The 17,720-nt window shown below is 42.5% G+C and overlaps 1 protein-coding gene across 8 annotated transcripts in view; it reads left to right on the top strand.

Annotated features, from left to right (window-relative positions):
* The window catches only part of AUTS2 (activator of transcription and developmental regulator AUTS2), a 504,556-nt gene that overhangs the window by 65,613 nt on the left and 421,223 nt on the right, over positions 1-17,720 (top strand). For 7 of the 8 annotated variants that reach the window (XM_060756936.2, XM_060756940.2, XM_060756937.2 and 4 more), the window contains exon 2: positions 10,746-10,955. In XM_060756936.2, the coding sequence (XP_060612919.2) occupies positions 10,746-10,955 (210 nt within the window). The remainder of the gene's footprint in view (positions 1-10,745; positions 10,956-17,720) is intronic. The other variant, XM_060756935.2, reaches the window with a different exon arrangement.

Below are 17,720 nucleotides of genomic sequence, written 5' to 3'. Positions count from 1 at the left end.
ACATGCCATCCTTTTATGTCCCTCCATTAAAGCGTTGTAAGCAACATAAGTGATGTCACAGCCATTTATTTTCATGTACCTTAGCCTTTTATGAATCAATGGCTGCTTGGTTAATAGGAAGATCAGAGTGCAAGCTTTTTTTTTGTTGCCAGCAGCTGGGAGTAAATGAAAAAGCAGTCATCTGTGGGTTTGCATTTGTTAAAATATTTATTTCTCTATCAAGAGTGTAGGTTTGTGTAGGGACTTTTTTGTTGTTGCCCACATTATGGAAACAATAACAGAAAGGCAAAGCACTCCCTAGGCACATCTACACTGTAGAACTGTGTCCCCACTTTAGCTGCACTGGCTCAATGGTGTGAAATCTTGGGAGTTGTTTGGTAAGTATCCAGCACTATTTGGCAGAGACCTTGTGAAATGACAACTCCCAGAATCCAATTGCCTTGAGCCATGGCAGTTAAAGTGGTGTCAAACTGTAGTGTAGATGCACCTCCTTCTCATTCTTTACTGGAGTTGAGAATTCTCACAAAGACTGAAGATTTTGTGGTAGAATTTATTTATCTATTTACTGTATTTATACCCGGCCCTTCTCACCCCAAAGAGGACTCAGAGCAGCTTACAAGCAGACAACAATTTAATGCCATACAAACAGACATACAAATAAAAACAGGTCAAAACAAAACAAAAAAAGTCCTTGCAGATGGCCAATTCTCTCACACCAGAAGCGACTTGCAGTTTCTAAAGTAACTCCTGACACACAAAAACCCAAAAAGTTGAAAACATCTAAACATTAAAACCAAATTTAAAACCACACAATTCAAATGCATGGTCCATTCTGGTCATAATTGCAGTTATTCTATATCTACTTACTGCACTGAGTTATTGTTCAAAGGCTTGGTCCCACATCCATGTTTTCAATTTCTTTCTAAAGGTCAGGAGGGAGGGAACTAATTTCTCTGGGGAGGGAGTTCCATAGGCAAGGGGCTACCACTGAGAGGGCCTCATCTCTCATCCCCACCAACCACACCTGTGAAGGAGGTGGGACCAAGAGCAGGGCCTCCCCAGAAGATCTTAACCTCCGAGGTGGTTCATAGAGGGAGATACATTCAGACAGGTAGGCTGGGCTGGAACTATTTAGGGCAGTGATTCTTAACCTGTGGGCCATGGACAACCAGTGCACTGCAAGGATGAAAATCTGATCCATGAGTTTATTTATTTATTTATACTTATTTATTTATGCTGCCTGCCCTCCTAGATTCTGGTACAGAACATATGCTGACCGTGGCTTATGTTCTGTACCAGAAACTAGAGCTGATGTGGTCTAGCCAATGAAATTTTCTGAATCAGCACACCAAATAACCAAACCAAATCTAAAGTTGACCAAAAACTGTTTCGTAACCCTTTTGGTTCTAATGTTGGAGAGTGGTCCCTGGTCAAAGTGGTCCCTGGTCAAGTTGTCCCTGGCCAAAGTGATCCCTGGTCAAAAAAAGGTTGGGAACCACTGGATTAGGGCCTTATAGGCTAAAGCCAGCACTTTGAATTGTGCTTGGTATCAGAATGGCAGCGAGTGGAGCCGACATAATGGGGTTGTATGCTTTACTCCAGTGAGTAGTCTGGCTGCCACCCATTGGACCACTTGAAGCTTCGAACAGTCTTCCCAGGTAACTCCACGTAGAGCACGTTGAAGTAGTCTACTCGGGATATAACAAGAGGGCAGACCACTGTGGCCAAGTCTGGTTTCTCAAGGTGCAACTAGTGTACAAGTTTTAATTGTGCAAAATCTCCCCTGGCCACCAACGAAACCTGGGGCTCTAGACTCAGTGATGAATCCAGGAAAACTCCAAGCTGCGAACCTGTGTCTTCAGGGGGAGTGTAACCCCATCCAGCACAGGCTTTAACCTTATACCCTGTTCAGCCTTCCGACTGACCAGGAGTATGTGTCTTGTCTAGATTCAATTTCAATTTGTTTGCCCTCATCCAGACCGCCACAGCTGCCAAGCACCGGTTCAGGACCTGGACAGCCTCCTTAGCAGCAGGTGGAAAGGAGTGATAGAGTTGGATGTCATCTGCGTACAGATGACATCGAACTCCAAATCTCTGGATGATCTCTCCCAACAGTTTTATGTAGATGTTAAACAACATGGGGGACAGTACTGAGCCCCGTGGGACCCCATGGGACAAAGGCTGTGGGGTCAAACAGGAGTCTCCCAACAACACTTTCTGTGAGTGGCCCTCCAGGGTGATAAATGTTAACATATACTCCTCACATCCCCATTCTTATCACTAGTGTATATACTTGCATTGTCCAGGTTTGCATTTTCTTGTGGCTCTTCCTTTTCTCCCTTCCTCCATTTCCCTCCTATAACTCCCCTCCCCCTCTTTTCTTTTTTCCGTCCCTTCATTCCTTTCATTCACTCATATACCTTCCCTCCCTCTTATTCCTTCCTTTCTCTTCCCTTTGTTTTTCCTTTCTTCCTCTCCCCACTCCTTGCCTCAAGTCTTTCCCCCTTTCTTTCCCCTCCCTCCCTTCCTGTTCTTTTCCCCTTCCTGTCATACATATGTTACCTAGCAGCTGCCAATCTGCTTCACTCTATTTCTATCCCATTGACATTACAGAGGGCCACCTAGCAGTAGCTAATCCTTCACCTTGCTATTGCCAATCCACTTTGTTCCTTTTCTTTCCCTCCACTCTGGGTCCAAACAAGGTGGGCTTTATTGTTCAAACTCCTCCCTTATTTTAAGTTGGGTAATAAAGGGTCTGTGTGTTTGATCCAGATCCACCAAGCATTGGGTGAGCTTTGGTGGTACAAAGCGACCAACCAACAAGCACACAACCACACTTTAGGTAGATAGATAATTGTAGTTAGGAGAATATTGTTTCAATTCAGCTGGATGGAGCACACATTCCTCCTCAATGCTATAACTCAAACAGGCAATTTGTAACTTCATACAAGTGTTTCTAAACAAAAGTGCTGTAGAAAATAGATGTCTTTGGGATGGGGATTTGATAAATTATTCCCCAGCAATTTGTAATAAACTGGAGCTCTTTCTCCTCCCTTTTCTATTTGTGTTGTTCCAAGGAAAAGCAATAACATTTCCTCTGCTGGCAACCTTCGGGCCACATTACAAATGCGCACAATATGCCTGTATGTGCATTTCTTTGCTTCTGTTTTATTTTTGCTTGTAGTGAGTGCAACAGAAATCCTTTCAATGTCTATCTCCTAGAAGCTATCATTCCTTCCCAATTGGGGTTCTTCATCTCCAGTTCTCTAATACTGTCCTTGTAGGACTTGGCTTCAAGACCATTTTTGGCACTCTTCTCTGAGTTTCTATCTTGTCCATCTCCTTCTGCTTTGCCCCAAACTGGATTCAGGTTTATTCCAGGTGAGATCCGACCAAAGCAAGAAAAGAGAGGAACTATGACTCCCCTTGATCTGGTTGCTATTATCCTATTGATGCAGTCCTACAGAGGGACAAATGCAAGATACTCCACTTAGGCAGAGAAAAAATGAAATGCAAAGATACCGAATTGGGGACGCTTGGCTTAATAGCAGTACATGTGATAAAGATCTTGGAGTTCTTGTGGTCAAAACATGAGCCAACAATGTGTTGTGGCAGCTAAAAAGCCAGTGGGATTTTTACCTACATAAATAGGAGTCTAGTGTCTAGATCCAGGAAAGTCATGCTACCCCTCTATTCTGCCTTGGTCAGATCACACCTGGAATCACACTGTGTCCATTCTTGGGCACTGCAATTGGATAGATGCTGACAAGCTGGAATGTGCCCAGAGGAGGGCAACTAAAACAATAAATAGTCTGGAGAACCAGCCCTATGAGGAGTGGTTGAAAGAACTGGACATGTTTAGCCTGCAGAAGAGAAGGCTGAGAGGAGACATAATGAGGGCCATGTATAAATATTTGAGGAGACATCATAAGGAGAAGGGAGGAGGCTTGTTTTCTGCTGTCCTGGAGAGTAGGATGCGGAACGATGGCTTCAAACTACAGGAAAGGAGATTCCACCTGAACATTAGGTAGAACTTCATAACTGTGAGATCTGTTCAGCAATGGAACTCTCTCTTTGCCCTGGAGTGTGGTGGAGGCTCCTCTTTTGGAGGCTTTTAAACAGGCTGGATGGCCATCTGTTGTGGGTGCTTTGAATGCAATTTTCCTGTTTCTTGGTAGGGGGTTGGACTGGGTGGCCCTCAAGGTTTCTTCCAACTCTAGGATTTTGTAGTTCCATGACCTTGACACAAAGGGCCTATCAGAAATATTAAGAATTAACTAGGCATTTAAATTACAAAAATGAGAGACAAGCACTGAAAGAGTTAAATGGATGCAGTGACTCAGCAAAAGCTGTAGTTCTATATAAGAAGGTGTTACTGTAGCTTAGTAGTCCTCGGTCTGTGAGAGGTCTCTGTGGGAGAAGGAAGGGCCTCAGTGTAAAGTAGGCCTCAGTGTGAGAGAGGCATCAGTATGAGAAAACCTTGGTGTGCGGTCTCAGTGTGAGAAGGCTCTAGTGTTAATTTGCCTCAGTATGAGAATGCCTCAGTGTTAGAAGGCCTCAGTGTGAGGTAGGTCTCAGAGTTAGTAGGCCTCAGTGTGTGAGAGACCTGGTGTGAGAAGGCTTCGGTGAGAGAAGCCCCAGATTGAAGACCTTGTGGATGAAGCTCCATTATGAAGGCTGCTGTGTGTAAAATGCTACTGTGTGAAGCGCCTGTGTAAGTTCAGTGTGAGAGGAAGCTTAGTGAGATTGAAGCTATTTATCTGCTTGAGAAAGAAGCCCAGTGTGGAAGCAAAAAAGGAAGTCTAAAGAACTTTATTTGTGTTGTGGAAACCTTGTTCGTGTAAATAGTGCAACTATATTATTTTGCTATAAAAAAAAGAACATTGGTCTGTGTGTTTTTGTTCTGGGTCACGCTGCTGCTAATAAGTTACTCTGCTGTGCATTTATGAGGAAGGTCTTTTGTTAATAAGCCCACACGCCCAACAGGGCCATTGTATCTTATCACCATGGGAAATCAGAAGAATACTGTCTGGTGGTGTCATGGATCAATCAATCTCATGTATAAGTTCGAGAGCAGATGTGGAGGTCAAATTATGGATTTTTATGTGTCCTGCTGATAAGTGGGAGGGTCATTCTGCAGAGAAGGGGCAGCACCAATGCACTGGGTGGATTGCCTCCATCACATTCTGCATACTGATAGGGACAGTACTGTTTTATCAAATGGATCAGAACCTAGACAGATAATAACCAATCCTTTTGAAATTTTCTTACTGTCTAGTGAGAGATTCTCCTCCATTCAAGCATTTGTTGATATGTGTAGATATAGCACTGTGTTTGTTTTCTCATTTCCATGCTTTGATCAAAAGTACCTCTTTTGAGGAGTGATATAGAAATCATACTCCACTTGTATATATTGAATTGGACAAGTCTGTCTTTTGAAGCAGGCAATTTTGAATGATTGTTGTTGTGAGTTGTCTTGGACCTATTTTATGGATCGGTGGGAGCGTAAATGCAGTGGGAGTGTAAATAAATTCCAGCAATTACCACTAGCAGCAGGTTTTGTGTTCCAGCATCTGTTATTTTTTCGGCACTCAACCAAAAGGTTGGTTTTTCCAGTTGAGTCATACTAAAGCAGGAGTAACTGGGTTGAAAGGATTTATTCTAACTGCATGGCTGAGAACCACTTAGGAAGAAGGCTGGGCACAAATACATCAGATTATGGTTAAGCAGCTTACGGACATAAAAACGCATTAGAACTTTATAGCGGTCTATAAATTACAGGGTTTGTAGCATGCACTTCCACAATGGGAGATAATTACATTCATTAATCTACTACTAAGAGCACATAATATTGCTTTCCAAATGGTGCTTATGTTTAGTTTGTTCTTGGGTTGATCAGCCAGGAGTGAATTGTGGCAAAGGGAAACCTCTTCTTCCCTTCTCATCCTGTTGAGGCTTTTTAATATTGTTTTTGCCACAGAAGAGCACTCTTGGATGGAAGGTCATATGTCCCTGAATACACCCAAAGGGAATTCATAGTGGAGATCATATGAAAGGAGATTTTGCAGAGGAAAAAGCTGCGAAGAACCCCTCCCCTACACACACACATTTAATTTCAAGCTATAGATAATTCAATAGATTGAGGAACCTTTGACCAAATAGGGGCCTCCAAACTCTGCATTCTACCCAGACCTGATATTGCTCAATACAAGGATGTAATGGAGGCAAAATGAAAGCATTGCTTACCCAAATACGATTTCTGTCCCAGCTATCCCAGATTTTACCATCGCCTCTAGATTGTCTCACACACCTTCTCATGCAGCTAGGAGAAAAAAGTATGTTAGTTATGAGGGGCGTTCATTAAATATTTCTCCTGATCCACTTCCTGATCTTTTTTTGGTTTGATACTTCCATTTACAGCATTGATTGTGATTATAGCCTATCTCTGCTACAGTTTCACCCTTTCTGGAAGCACTTATGTGGTAGAATAATATTGAGAGGCATCTTTCTCTCTGCTTCCGCACACGGGAAAGAAGACCAAACTGGAGCAAAGAGAGGCTTTGGTAGGGAGAGGGATGCTCAGGGACTGCAGGAATTAGGAATCATGGTTTGTGCACTCAGTTCTACAAGGTGGTTGCAATTCTCCACTGGATTTTAGTCAGAACATTAAAGGAACAATCTGAGAACTACAATTCAAGAATGATATATGAAGGGCATTCATTAAAGATTTCCCCTGACCGCCTTCCTGTGGACTGAGAGCAATGAAACTTGCCCAAGTTCTGAGTGCGTCTCTCCATCAGTTTATTTATTTATCGTGTCTGGGGCAGCCAGATAATTGTATTGGTTGCTTCAGAAGACGTTGCCCAGGGGACGCCCGGATGTCTTGCAATCCTGCGAGGAGGCTTCTCTCATGCCCCCCCTCTCCATCAGTGCCACAAAGGGACATACACTTGTCCCACCTTTAGAAGCATCTGTCGACACCTCACTTGTAGAAGCTGACAGGTTGCTCCAAAAGCCACATTATGACTTTGAAAATCAGAGTCTCCTCATGTGAAAAAGGCTTGCCCTTCAAAACTAACTTCATTGTTGGAAAGAGGTGGAAGTCCGCTGATGCGAGGTTGGGTGAAGAAGGGGGATGCGGTCGAATTTCCAAGTCACAGGAGGATGTTTCTTCCATTTGGGCAACAGGTGGGTTGTGAACTGGTGCCTTGTCTTGCAGAAGGTGGACACCTTTGGTGAGCATGCCACATTGTCTCTTGGTTTTGATGGCCTCCTGCCATTTCTGCAGCAGTGAAGTCTAGTCTACCCCAGTAATCATGGTCTCCTTTGCTACAAAATCCATCAGTACTACTCCGTGCTGGTCCAAAAATACTGTGAGGATCACCTTGCCTACCGAGAGTTGGGCCCATGCCTTCTTTGGAGGCGGTGAGTCAGGATGCTTCCATTGCATTGACTGGGCTTTAGTCTCAGGATCATAGTGATGGACCCAGCTTTCCTCCTGTGTGATCTGTCTGTTGAAAAAGTTATCCTGGTTTCCATGGCACAACAATGTCAAGAGAGCCTGAGAGCATTTGACTTGTTCCTGCTTCTGGAAAGGTGTGAGCAGCCGGGGGACCCAGAGAGTGCATCCCTTATGCAGGTGAAGATGGTCTTGGGTGGTTTTTTTCCATGAACCTCACACTCATCTTGACATTTTGGGCTAGGTGGAGAATGGTTACACAGCGATTTTCCAAAATGGTGACCTCTACTTACAAGATGGTGTGTCCATCAATAGCACAGTGGGGTGGCCCTGGAATTGGGGCTGTTTCCACTGACCACATTGGAATTGATGATGCCAGTTCTTGACTCCATCATATGATGAGGAATCCTCACCATAAAAATCTTTCATCTCATCAGACGTCCCCTTTGGTGTGCAGCCTTTCAAGGAAAGGAACTTGAGGACTGCTCTGTATTCCACTGGGTCCACGAACAAACCTCACACCACTTCAGCACCTGTAACATCGAGACCGTTCTCAGTTCTGAGTTGTAAATTGGCACATAACCTGTAGAGACTTATATCATTACACATGTGCAGTTTCAGCATCCTCTGATAAATAGAAGTGGGTCTGGGGAAATCTTTAATGAATGCCCCTTGTATAATGAAATAAATGTCTGCATCCCTAGTCCATTGAGTTTAACTTTTTGGTGCAGCTCTTGTGCTTCTTAACCAGAGCTCAGAGCTCATGGTTTTTGGCAGGCAGTAATTCCAGGCATCATCTTTAGTCACATAATATCACACTATCCTTCAGATCATTCTACTCAACGAGCCTTGATATCTTTCCTGCTGGTTGAGTAAATGCTGAAAGCATAGATTGTAAATTAAGTCTATTGACAGTACATGCAAAGAGTTATCAGAGAACATTTAATTCACTTTAGCGTGGAGATCAATCTAATGTTTAATCCTATTCACTCCGTAATCATTTCTCAATAGATTCTTCCTTCCTGAGTAGTTGCATACTGCTTTATAAATTTTGCTATGCAGGCAGAGGAGGAAGAGAGAGATTCCCATTTCTAATCTGCTATTCCATCTCCAAGTATGGTGGTGAAGGAGCTAACCATCATATGATCCCAATACTAAGTATCTCAATATTGAAATACTATATGGAGTGTTCTTGCTTTCTAGGCCAAAAGCCAAGATGCTGGTTTTAACCGTGAAAGGCCAAGCAACCTGGGGCCGGATTACCAAATATAGCTTTCTCAACATGTGGTGGCCTCACAACTCCAAGGGTTCTTGGATGAAACTGATTATCTGGATCCATCTCAATCTCATTTCAGGCCTGGCTTTGGGACAGAGATGGCGTTGGTTGCCTTGGTGGATGATCTATGAGGAGAGCTAGATAGGGGGAGAATGTCCCTACTAGTTCTCCTGGACCTCTCAGCAGCTTTTAATACCATCGATGATGGTATCCTTCTGTATTGCCTTTCTGTAATGGGATTGGGAAGCACTGTTTTACAATGTCTCTGGTCCTTTCTGGAGGGCCGGACCCAGATGGTGGAGCTGGGGTCTCCTGTTTGACTCAATTCTGTCTCCCATGCTGTTTATATTTACATGAAACTGCTGGGAGAGATCATCTGGAGTTTTGGAGTTCAGTGTCAAATTTATGCAGATGACACCCAACTCTGCTACTCCTTTCCACCAAATGCCAAGAACGCCATCCTGCCCCATGTCATCAGTGGTGGATTAGATTAGGGCTAATAAGTTGAAAGTAAATCCAGACAAAACAGAGGTACTCCTGGTCAGTTGGAAGGTGGATCAGGGTGTAGGATTACAGCATGTGTTGGACAGGCCATCCAGTTGAGATTTCCTGGTTTAGCTCCCCAGAGGGATGCTCTTGCTGTTGCTGAGGGAACACTAAGAGGAGGGGTGGTTCTCAGGAAACTTTTTCTTGATTTGAGTCTACTGGGATGAGGCTGATAGCCATGCAGTTGGTGGCTTTCACAGTGTTCAGCCTTATTTCTCTCACCGTTGGCAGCAACTTCTCATGCACATCAAAGGGGGGGGGGGGCAATGCCAGCTATCTTGTAGAGTTTATCAACAAGTGTCAGTTTGAGATATCCTGTGACTACTCTACATGTTTCATTTAGTACTATATTCACATGCTTCATCAGCAGTTGAATAAGACAAGGTGAGGGCTGATGTTCCTATTAATTTTGGGTCTGCAATCCATACGCTGCCAGTAAGTTTCCGCAGGATGTTATTGTGTGCAGCTACTTTGTGCTTGGTGTTCATACAGTGTTTCCTAAATGTTAGTATTCAGTCTAAGATGATGCTGAGATATTTAGAATGGGAACAGCGTTCGTGCTCTTGGCTTTCCCAGGTAACTTTCAATTTCCTCTTGGCTTCATGGTTACATAGGTGGAAAGCAGATTCTTGCGTCTTGGCAGGGTTAGGCTTCAGGTGGTTATCTTTGAAGTAGCTGGAGAGATTTTTCAGAGCATTAGTAAGTTTTCGGCTCATTCAAAGTCTTTTGCTTGTGTTGTTACGCCAAGGTCATCAGCATATATAAAACTCTTTGTGAGTGATGACTGTGATTGATCAGTAAAGATATTAAACATCTTATATATAATATATAGTATATAAGTAAAGGTAAAGGTTTTCCCCTGACATTAAGTCTTGTCGTGTCCAACTCTGGGGGTTGGTGCTCACCTCCATTTGTAAGCCGAAGAGCCAGCATTGTCCATAGACACCTCCAAGGTCATGTGGCCAGCATGACTGCATGGAGCGCCATTATCTTCCTACCGGAGCGGTACCTATTGATCTACTCACATTTGCATGTTGATTCTTATGTAGTTTCCTCTATAGCCCCTCCATGGGGTTCATCACAAACATTATTGTCAACAGACTTTCTTTTCTTAATTCAAAACATCAATTTTAGTTGTAATGACTGCAACTCAATCAACAAATTGTGTAAAAGTTATAAAAGTTTATAACAGTACCAACATTTGAACAGCACCAGCACTTCACTCCTATAGTGATTAAACCTCTCTGGAGGTTTGTAAACAGAGGTGGATGGTTGTCCAGAGGTGCTTTAACTGTTTTTTTTCTGTCTGGCTGAAGGGTGTGGACTAGATGCCCTCTGGGGGTCTCTTCCAACTCTTGTAAAGTATAGGCTGTCCAGAAGTCCATCAGGGGCTTTTTCTCTGGAGGTTGTCTTCTTCTTGACCAATATTTCCATTTCTTTTCTCTCTGACCCCCATTTCAACAGAAGGATGTAGTCGTGAAGCCCCATGACCCCGTGGAAGACCACCAGAATCCCTTGGTGAAAAAGAAACGGAACATGCTTACGAACGGACTGTCGTATCATCTGAAAAAAAATAGCCTGAACCATCATCACTACAGTTCGGACCGGGAGAACGACCACAACCTTTGTCAGCACCTCAGGAAAAGGAAGAAATTGTTGAAAGGTCTCCGACAGGTAGGAAATTTGGCTTATTGGAAGACCTTACCACCTGCTACTTTGTGTGGTGATATCTGTTTGAAGGTAACATCTTGGTCCTCTTTGACGTAGTGTGTCTTTCCGGTTACGGCTGCTCTCGTAGTTATTCTTCTCCGAAAGTCCTAGGATGAAGTAATTAGTTTTGCTCTCCTTGCTACAATGTGAAAGTCCATGTGCCATGGGCAAACTTTCTAACTAGCGGGTGTGCATGGTAGGCTGGAGCTAAGTGGGCGGGCCAGGAGGGAGGGGTTCTTCCCAAGCCCTCGAGGCCCTTTCCTCCCCTTCCTCTTCTCTTTGGAGGCAGAAAGTGAAGGATAGATGGGAAACATTTGGATCCCAAAAGGGTTGATTTTGGTCAGGATGAGATGGTGGGTGGGAGGGAAAAAGTTTAACTATTAGACCCCTTATTGCCTACTCCTGATATAGAATCCTAGAATCCTAGAGTTGGAAGAGACCCCCAAGGGCCATCAAGTCCAACCCCCTGCCATGCAAGAAGGCACAATCAAAGCACTCCCAATAGACAACCTCTGCAGAAAACCCTCCAGAATAGGAGACTCCACCACACTCCCAGACAGCCTATGCCATCTCAAACAGTTCTTACTCTTAGGAAATTCTTCCTAATCTTTTCAGTCAAATCTCTTTCCTGCCATTTAAACCCATTGCTCTCTTGTGCCCTGGTCTCTAGAACAGCACAGTTGCCCCCCTCCTTTTCCTTCTAAATGGGATACCCTTTGAAATCTTGAAACATGGTCCTCATGTTGTCTCTCAACTGTCTCTTCTCCTAGCTAAACATCCCCCAGGAGGAAAGGAGGAAAGAAAAAGGAGAAAGAAGAGGCAGATAAAAAGAAGAGTGGAAGGGAAGGGAGGGAGGGAAGAGAGGAAAGAGACAAGGAAGGAAAGACAAAAGAAAAAGAAGGAAGAAGAAGGAGAGGGGAAGAAGGAAAGAGGGAAGGAAGGATGAAAGAGTGGAAGGGAAGGAAGGAGGGAGGGAGAAAGAGGGAGGTAAGGAATGAGGGAAGGAAGGAGGAAGGAAAAAGAGATAGAAGGAAGTTAGGGAGGAAGAAAAGGATGGAAGGAAGGGTGGAAGGGAATGGAGGGAGGGAGGAAAGAGAGAAGGAAGTAAAGACAAAAGAGAAGGAAGGAGAAAGAGAGGGAATGAGGGAGGAAAAAGGGAAGGCAGGAAGATGAAAGGGTGCAAGGGAAGGAGAGTGGTAAAAAGAGGAAGGCAAGGAAGGGAGGGAGGGAGGGAAGGAGGAAGGAAGGAAGGAAGGAAGGAAGAAAGGAAGGAAGGAGAGAAGGGAGGATATGATGGTATGAGAGAGGAGGGCCCGAGAAAAGAGGCCAAGGGTCCGCATCCAAGCCCCCGGGCCTGGGTTTGCCCATACATGCTCTAACGTCTAGAATTCTTAGAATTCTGCTAGGATACTAAGTATTCATACTTCCCAAATGAAAGTACAAATTGCAAAACTCTTCTTCGATTGGCACATTTCTCTGAATGCCTTGAAACATACAGTAAATGTGTTTACTTGTTTCTGATAATTGGAAATAAATAAATTAAAAAACTCATTGAAAGAAGAATTGGGGAAGTAAACCTCTACAAATATGTGTGTGAATTCATGCTTTTAATGAAAGATAAATAAAAGCAAATGGCAAATGGAAGTGGCATTGCAGCAAGTGGTTTCGTCGAGCCAAGGACTACCTTAACAGTTGTGTTTATTTTAAAGGCACTGAATTGGCTGATTTGTAGTTTGTTAAGGTGCCAGCAATTTTTTTTTTTGCAGAGTAGATGAAAGAACTTGGAAAAGTATTGCTCCTATGATGCCATGGCAGTTAAAGTGGTGTCAAACTGCATTAGTTCTACCGAGTAGATGTACCTGGTTGGACATTTTATGTTCCTCTCAAAGGAGTTTTGCATCTTTCCTTTGCACAAATCAGAGACTATAACCTGTGCCATGTTGCATGGGTTTCCAAATATGCGGCAATCCATACATTCTTTTGCATCTTTTTGATTAATCAGTGGTTCTTTTGGTGCTTTCTGTATTTGTGGATGTTGGCATCACATAAAAAGAGATAGTTTTGCCAAGCAATATTTCAAGGAAACTTCACTAGAAACCGGCTCTTTGTTTTATGCTTATTATGGTGCAAGTGAGAACTATCTCGGTGGTTAACATACTCCCAGCAGGTTCTTTCAATATGTCAAGGCAGCCTGTCTTCTTGAAAATGAATAATTTAGTGAGCTTGGTCACATCGCTTTTCCCTAAGTCTTGTCTGGGCTTTCTGTAATATACTTTTAAGTTATTACAAGAGGAATGTGACATAAAGGGAGCGTTATAGCTCTGCGGTCTTCTGCCATTGGAGATTCAAGAGCAAGGCTTCTGCGCAAAGATGAGACTTTCTTTCCCAGACTGTTGATCTGTTCACAGAGAAATCAGGAGCGGATGGAGACCATACTACATCACTACTCTCTTTAGATATGGATCAAATGTTCAGATCTATATTCCAGGGGATTGCAGAGGATGAAAAATAGCAACTGGCGTCCAACACAGTGGCTATAAATCCCAGCAACTACAACTCCCAAATGACAAAATCAGTCACCCCCAACCCCACCAATATTATATTGTGTATTTGTGCCAAATGTGGTCCAGTGAATGAAAATAAAACCTGCATATCAGATATTTACATTACGATTCATAACAGTAGCAAAATTACATTTATGAAGTAGGAACAAAAATAATGTTATGGTTGGGGGTCACCACAACATAAGGAACTGTATTTAGAGGTTGTGGCATTAGGAAGGTTGAGAACCACTGTCCTAGTACATGTAGTGTCTTAGTCATTCCCATTACAGTATCCATTGCCTTGAGTTAGCTTAATGAAGCAGGCCTAACATTATTTCTCTTGGCCATTTGTCACTTGGGTGGTTGTGCTGTTTGGTTGGAGGGGGAAAATACAGCAGCATTCAAATTTAATTTGTAAACCATAAACCTTGTGATTGTGGTCATTATGAAAATGGCAGCGTATTCCTGTTTCCTGATCTTATTCAATTACTTTGTCTCTGCATTCAGTGTAAACTGTGTATTTATCACTGTGACCCTTGGAAATGTTTGGAAAAACAGAAGAGAACAAGTGGTTCAAGAAGGGAAAAGTCCAAAAGTGAAAATAATAATACAGTAAATATACTTTATTTTTATTCCGCTCTATCTCCCCGAGGGGACTCAGAGCGGATTACAGAATACATACATGGCAAACATTCAATGCCGTTAGACAGTAAATAAAGACAGACAATATATAGACAGAGGCAAGGCTTCTCTGTTTTTCATATCCAACATCTGGTGGCTGTGCTCGACTTGGCCATGGGGAGGTGCTGTTTTTCAATTTTTCAACGCCAAGGAGCCTCTTGTCTATTGACGCCTTCCTGATCGAATTGCCAGCATGTCTTTCAGGGGCGCCTTTTACCTCCCTGCCGCAGTGGTATCTATTTATCTACTCACATTGCTGTTTTCGAACTGCTGTTGTAGTTCAGCCTGTGATTGTGTCTGATGCCAATGGAGGTGATGTTTTTCCTGGGCCTGTGTCTGATGTTAATTGGGATAATGGTTTTCCTGGGCCTGGGTCAAGTCCAGGCCTTGTTGAAAGGCCTGGTTCTGGTCTTACTGAGCGGCCCAAGTGGGAGTGCTTCTCCTGTAGATTCCCAAGGTCAAATTCCTGAAAGAGGCCCACAGCAGCCTTTCTCTGAGAAAGTGTCTTCTGAGGATTATTTGTCAGGAGCAGAATTTAATGAGTTTGAAGATAGAAAACAAGACTTTTGTAAACTAAGACAAGGTTGCCAAGATTGCCAAAGGTCAGCCCATCTGCCAGAAAAGAGATAAGAAATTCTTATCTGGTTGCAAAGGATTTTAGCTCAGTCTCATCAATGTTGAATTTTCATGACGGTCTTGTTTCAAGTGGATATTTAGCTTCATGTTTCAAGTTCTGCCAGGTTCCTGTTCTAGATATTGGATCTCCATGCTGTCTTGTTCTTTTGGATTTTGCATCCTTGGACCTTGTTTTTTTACCTTTGTATCTTGAAGTTCATGGACTATTTGTTACCTTTGGAAGATTCTGTTTTCGACTTTATTGTTTCTATCATTTTTATTGCTTTGCTTACATTTATCCTTCAATAAACTACTTGCTAATTTTACTATACTGGTGTGGTGTTCTATGGAGGCTTTAAAAAGAGGCTGGATGACCATCTGTTGGGATTGCTTTGAACACAATTGTCCTGCTTCTTGGCAGGGGATTGGACTGGATGGCCCACAAGGTCTCTTCCAACTTTATGATTCTATGATTTGTAAACCTATTTTTCATACTTATATACCTGGGGGCACTTAAAAAGTCTCAGGTGAAAATAATTCACAATTGGAAATGTTTCAGAAGTCCCTAGAAAGAAGGTGTAATTGAAAATCAGCTATAGGGGATTGAGATTCTAGACTCAAGAGTATTCGTGAATCCAGATTTAATCTCAAAATGCAAAGAAGAAATGTGTAGTTTACCGTTTTGATTTTCCCTTTGTAAAAGTGTAGGTTTTCTGTTTCTCCTATGGCATAAGTCATGCATATGTACAAGAACTGTTGCAAGGTTTGTTATGAACCTTGGTTATTACTATCCCTTTGTTTCTCTTGCTCAATGAAGAGAAGACACTTGTATGGGAATTTCCTTAGGTTCTAGCTCCCCCTGCAGGTAAAGTTGTAAAAATGTTTGCCTGCTTTCCTTCTTTAAAAAAAACCCTTTCCTTGCTAAATAAATAAATAAATTCAGTACATTTATTATTATATGCATTGTAAACCTGGAACATGGGAAGTGACTGCTTTTCATTAGCTTAATATGCGATCGCCATATGAGCAGGAAAGGGAGATTTCCGTTCCAGCTTGCATTAGAACCATAGAGTTGGAAGAGACCGCTTGGGCCATCTAGTCTATTTGTATTATTCTAGCACAAATGCAGCAATGAAGTCACATCCTAAACAGAGGATTCATAGAGTTGTTTATTATTACTACTACTATTACTAGCCATCCCGTGCCACGTGTTGCTGTGGCCCAGTCTGTATATATGTGTTTTGTGTGTATGTATGCATATATTTGTGTATATATGTGATTCTGCGCATGCGTTGTAATGTATATTTTTGTTTTTTGGCTTTTTAAGTCTCTTCTGCTGTGATTTTCAGTGTTTTTATGAGTGATGGCCACTCATTGGCCTGATAGGTGTATTGTGTCTAAATTTGGTGTCAATTCGTCCAGTGGTTTTTGAGTTATGTTAATCCCATAAACGAACATTACATTTTTATTTATATAGATTGTGTCATACACATGATTATATTTATTTATCGTGTTACAAACAAATTGAGGGTAATTATAAAGTATTTTTAAGAAACACAAAAAAGTTTAAAACTTGGCATTATACTAGATTTCTTTTGACCAGAAGCTGGCCACTTGGAGTGCCTCTGGTGTCTCAGTAAGAAGGTCCTCCATTGTACATGTGGCAGGGACTCAGGTTACATTCGAGTAGATAGTCTGTGGTTTGCTGTTTTCCACACTTGCATGTCGTGGACTCAACTTTGTAGCCCCATTTCTTAAGGTTGGCTCTGCATCTTGTGGTGCCAGAGCATAGTCAGTTCAACACTTGCCCAGTATTCTGTATGCCCAGGAGAGAGTCTTTCATTTGGTATCAGTCATGGATTGAGGCTCTGGGTTTTAGTCTGCCACTTTTGGACTCTTGCTTGCTGAGCTGTTCCTGTGAGTATCTCTGTAGATCTCTGAAATATATTTCTTGATTTAAGGCATTGGCTTGCTGGCTGATATCCGAACAGAGGATGTTCTGGAGATGTCACTGCTTTTGTCTTTTCATTATTAGTTGCTACTTTCCAACAAATGCCAGGTGGTTTGATAATGGCTAAACTGTATAATTTACAGTGTTGTTGGGCGTAGACATCCTGTGATGCTGTGGCATGTCTCATTAAGAGCCACATCCACTGTTTTAACGTGGTGAGATGTATTCCACACTGGTCATGCATACTCAGCAGCAGAGTAGCAAAGTGCAAGGGCAGATGTCTTCACTGTATCTGGTTGTGATCCTCAGGTTGTGCCAGTTAGCTTTCGTATGATATTATTTCTAGTACCCACTTTTCACTTGATATTCAAGCAGTGCTTCTTGTAAGTCAGAGCAAGGCCCAGAGTAACTCCCAGGTATTTTGGCATGCTGCAATGCTGTAGTGGGATTCCTTCCCAGGTAATCCTCAGAGCTCAAGATACTTGTTTGGTCTTAAGATGAAAACCACACACCTGCATTTTAGATGGATTAGGAATCAGCTGGCTTTCCCTGTAATAGTCAGTAAGAGCACCTAAAGCTTTGGAAAGCTTCTGTTCAACCATTTCAAAGCTCTCTGCTTGGGCGGTGATTGCATGATCGTCAGTATAGATGAAACTCTTTCTCTCTTCTGGCAGTGGCTGGTCATTTGTGTAAATGTTAAACATGGATGGAGTGAGTACGCTCCCCTGGGGCTTGATATATAACATGATATATAACGGGGCTTCTTAAACCACTCGCGGTTCCTTTTCACTGGAGAAATTTTTATGCAACTGCTGATATATCAGTATATAAAATAGTAATACAAATCAAATATTTACCAATAATAAATCAGAATTTGGAAGTTTTACTAAATTGGTTCATCTTCCTTTTCGTGTAGTACAAATGAAGCATTTTGGCAGA

Source organism: Anolis sagrei, chromosome 11 (genome assembly GCF_037176765.1).
Source record: "Anolis sagrei isolate rAnoSag1 chromosome 11, rAnoSag1.mat, whole genome shotgun sequence".
NCBI classification, from domain to species: Eukaryota; Metazoa; Chordata; class Lepidosauria; order Squamata; family Dactyloidae; genus Anolis; species Anolis sagrei.
The sequence above is the reverse complement of the archived record's forward strand: the minus strand, read 5'-3'. Positions and strand labels throughout refer to the sequence as shown.